The sequence below is a fragment of the Mus pahari genome, chromosome 7 (genome assembly GCF_900095145.1).
Source record: "Mus pahari chromosome 7, PAHARI_EIJ_v1.1, whole genome shotgun sequence".
In the NCBI taxonomy this organism is placed as follows: domain Eukaryota; kingdom Metazoa; phylum Chordata; class Mammalia; order Rodentia; family Muridae; genus Mus; species Mus pahari.
In genome coordinates, this window is record NC_034596.1 from 99,772,935 (window position 1) to 99,776,315 (window position 3,381).

A 3,381-nucleotide genomic window follows, 5' to 3' on the forward strand; every position below is an offset into this window, starting at 1 on the left:
CCCCTCCTCCTCCCTCTCCTCCCTCCCCTTCCCCCTCTTTCCCCTTCCCCCTCCTCCTTCCTCTCCTCCCTCCTCTTCCTCCTCTTTCCCCTTCCCCCTCCTCTCTTTCTCTCTCCCTTCCTCCTTCCCTTCCTTCCTTCTCCCTGGTGATCAATCTCAAACCTAGAGCCTTGCATTTACTACCAAAGTTATTGGGGTTTTTTTTGTTGTTTGGTTTAGTTTGTTTTGTTTTGTTTTGTTTTGAGACAGGGTTTCTCTGTGTAGCCCTGGCTGTCCTGGAACTCACTCTGTAGACCAGGCTGGCCTCAAACTCAGAAATTCATCTACCTCTGCCTCCCAAGTGTGCCACCACGCCCGGCAAGTTATTGTTTTTTTACCTAGCCTGTTTGTTTGTTTGTTTGTTTTCCTTTATGAGACAGGTGGTTCACTGTGTAGCCCTGGCTGTCCAAGAGGGCCCTCTGTAGACCAGCCTGGCCTTGAGCTCAGAGATCCACCTGCCTCTGCCTCCTAAATGCTGTGATTAAAGGCAAGCATTACCACACCACTGCCCAGCTAATTGTGGATTTATTTATTTATTATGTACACAGTGTTCTGCCTGCATATATGCCTGCATACCAGAAGAGGGCACCAGATCCCATTACAGATGGTTGTGAGCCACCATGTGGTTGCAGGGAATTGAACTCAGGACCTCAGGATCGGCCTGAGGAAGGCAAGCAGAGGGCCTGCCCTACTGTGGGCAGCCTCAATCCTAGGCAGATGTGCCTGGGCTGTGTAAGCTCAACATCAGCCCCAGAGCAAGCCAGTGAGCAATGTTCATCCACGGCCCACGGCCACTGATCCACTTCCTGCTTCCATGTTTGCCCTTCTTTTCTTCCATAACTTCCCCACATGGTGCAATGTGACAGGAAAGTGTAGGTCAATTAACCCTCTCCTCCCCTAAGCTCGCCCCGTATGTTATTAAGTTTTATCACAGCAAAGAGCAGCAAACAAGTACAGAATATGACTTCACGCCAGCCCAATAGAAGAATTTCTAATGTCCTTAGAATTCCCCTATTGTCTGTATCTCACAAGACTGAACTCACCAGAAGCCTGCGTCCGTGAGTCATGCTAGGTCAGGTATGATTACCTGTTTATGCACTGTCTAGACGCAGTCATCTTCCCCTCCCCCTCCTCTTTTTTTTCTTTTTTTCTTTTTTTTTTCCTGACACAGGATCTTACCCTGTAATCCAGGGTGGCCTGGAACTTTATAAGCAGACCTTAAAATGTGGCAACCCCCTGCCCCAGCCTCCCATGTAAGTTCTGGGATTATGATCATAAGCCACTAGGTCCAGCCAGGACAGTGTGTCAACAACAACTACTACTGCTACCATTACTACTTCCTCCTCCTCCTCTTCCTCTTCTTCCTCCTTTTCCTCTTCTTCCCCCCTCTTCCCTCCTAAGCACACACACATGTACACACACACAGTCTTTTTTTTTTTTTTTAGATTTATGTATTATTATATGTAAGTACACTGTAGCTGTCTTCAGACACACCAGAAGAAAGGGCATCAGATCCCATTACAGATGGCTGTGAGCCACCATGTGGTTGCTGAGATTTGAACTCAGGACCTTCAGAAGAGCAGTCAGTGCTCTTACCCACTGAGCCATCTCTCCACCTCCACCCCCTACCTCCACTCATGAATCTCTCGAGTGAGAATAAGTCACTGTGGTGATTAAGCAGACGTCAGCAGTTCCGTTCAAGGCTGGGCACACTGGCAGTCTCTGAATGAAAGCTTCAGGGGTCAGGAAGCGAGGTCTGACGCCCGAAGGCGTGTCCGGCACGCTGGCGGACCTGGGGTCCGTCTCCAGCTCTGGAGAACAATGTTAGGGAAGGGAAAGAAACCTAGACATCACTCCATCTTTTGTATTTGGACCTCGTGTCAGTGATCCAGAAAAAAAAAAACCAAACAGACAAACAACAACAAGAAGGATCGGTGCCAACCACATTCATTGCACAAAGCTCTCTCGTTTGCCAGTGTCTTGCTGAGACACTCATGCTGGTCTGCCCACTTTATGGGCCCAAGTAATCCTCCAAGCTTAGCCTCCAGAGCAGCTTCATCAAGCACTTACCACTGAGGCCAGCTTAGTCACCACTAAGTGTCACCAAGACCACAGCGACTTCACCTCCGGGCAAAGTAGAGCATTTATGTCCGTCAAAACCCTCCTACTGAGGTCTGGTACAGAGTCTGGGGTCATGGCTGAGTTGCTAGAATGCTTGCCCACCATGCACAAAGCCCTTGGTTTGATCCTCAGCACCACATAAGCTAGGGGTGGTGGCACACAGCTGTAATCCCAGCACTCACCGAGCAGAGGTCATCCTCTGCTACATAATGAGTGCAAGACCAGCCTGGGCTATGTGAGACCCTGTTTCAAACCAAACCAAACAAAGCCCCACCCAGTGCTGAGCTTCACAGTCACGTGAGCCCTATGACAGGTGACTGAAGATCCTTCTAGAAGGACCTGTTTTCACAGCTTCCCTTCCCCTCGGGGCCAACAGAGAGTTCACAGGTGTTGTCACAAGGAACAGCTCTGCCTTAACTTAGTTCTTCATTCCCATTAAATGTCAGTGGTGGCTGGAAACATTTCTGTGTTGCCTGCAGTTTTTTCTTCTCCAATAAGGGACCGTCTCTGCCCTAAGCAGCACCTACCTAAGGAGCCCAGAAAAGACTGCAGAGTCTGTAATGGTGTCCATTTAACTTACTAAGTCTGCTTCAGTATAACTAATGGTACATCCTTCCTCTCTCTCTTCCTCTCTCCCTCCCTCTTTTTTCTCTGTATTTTATCCATTTTAGGCCAAAAAGTTCGCAACTTATGTAGTCGCCTCAGGACTTCAGTACGGAGCAGAAGGAGGCATCTTACACATGTTTTTTAAGGTCTGGCTTTCCCAGGGCTAAGTTAACTCTACTTTCTTCATTATTAATTTAATCTCACTTTCAAGTTAGGTTACAAAGTAGCAACCTCCTCCCCCACATCCCTGCCTTCATCTTCAAGCAGGGCCTGAGACTCTCGGGATCCTTTGTTGGCATTTATTTGATTTATTATTATTATTACTACTACTACTATACACATGTATATAATGTGTGTGCTGGGCCTCAGCTCCAGTACAGGAGTCAGAGGACAGCTTTGTGGAGTCCCTGTTGGAAAGTGTTTACCTGCTGAGCCGACTGTCTGTCAGCCCACTGTGTGCATTCTCCAAAAGGGGGTGCCTTATACCTACTATCCTGGCCTGCAGACAGGACTAGGACTTCGAGATCAGCCTAGAAGACAATAGTAAAACTCTGTCTCAGGGAAGAAAGAGAAATGAGAGGGGGGAGGGAAGGGAGGGGAGGAGAGGGGAGAGGG

At 48.5% G+C, this 3,381-nt stretch overlaps 1 protein-coding gene across 1 annotated transcript in view; it reads left to right on the forward strand.

The window, feature by feature from the left end:
• Ak7 (adenylate kinase 7) overlaps window positions 1-3,381 on the forward strand; it is a 68,192-nt gene that overhangs the window by 25,052 nt on the left and 39,759 nt on the right. Inside the window, exon 6 of the mRNA XM_021202570.1 lies at window positions 2,832-2,912. Within this exon, the coding sequence (XP_021058229.1) occupies window positions 2,832-2,912 (81 nt within the window). The remainder of the gene's footprint in view (window positions 1-2,831; window positions 2,913-3,381) is intronic.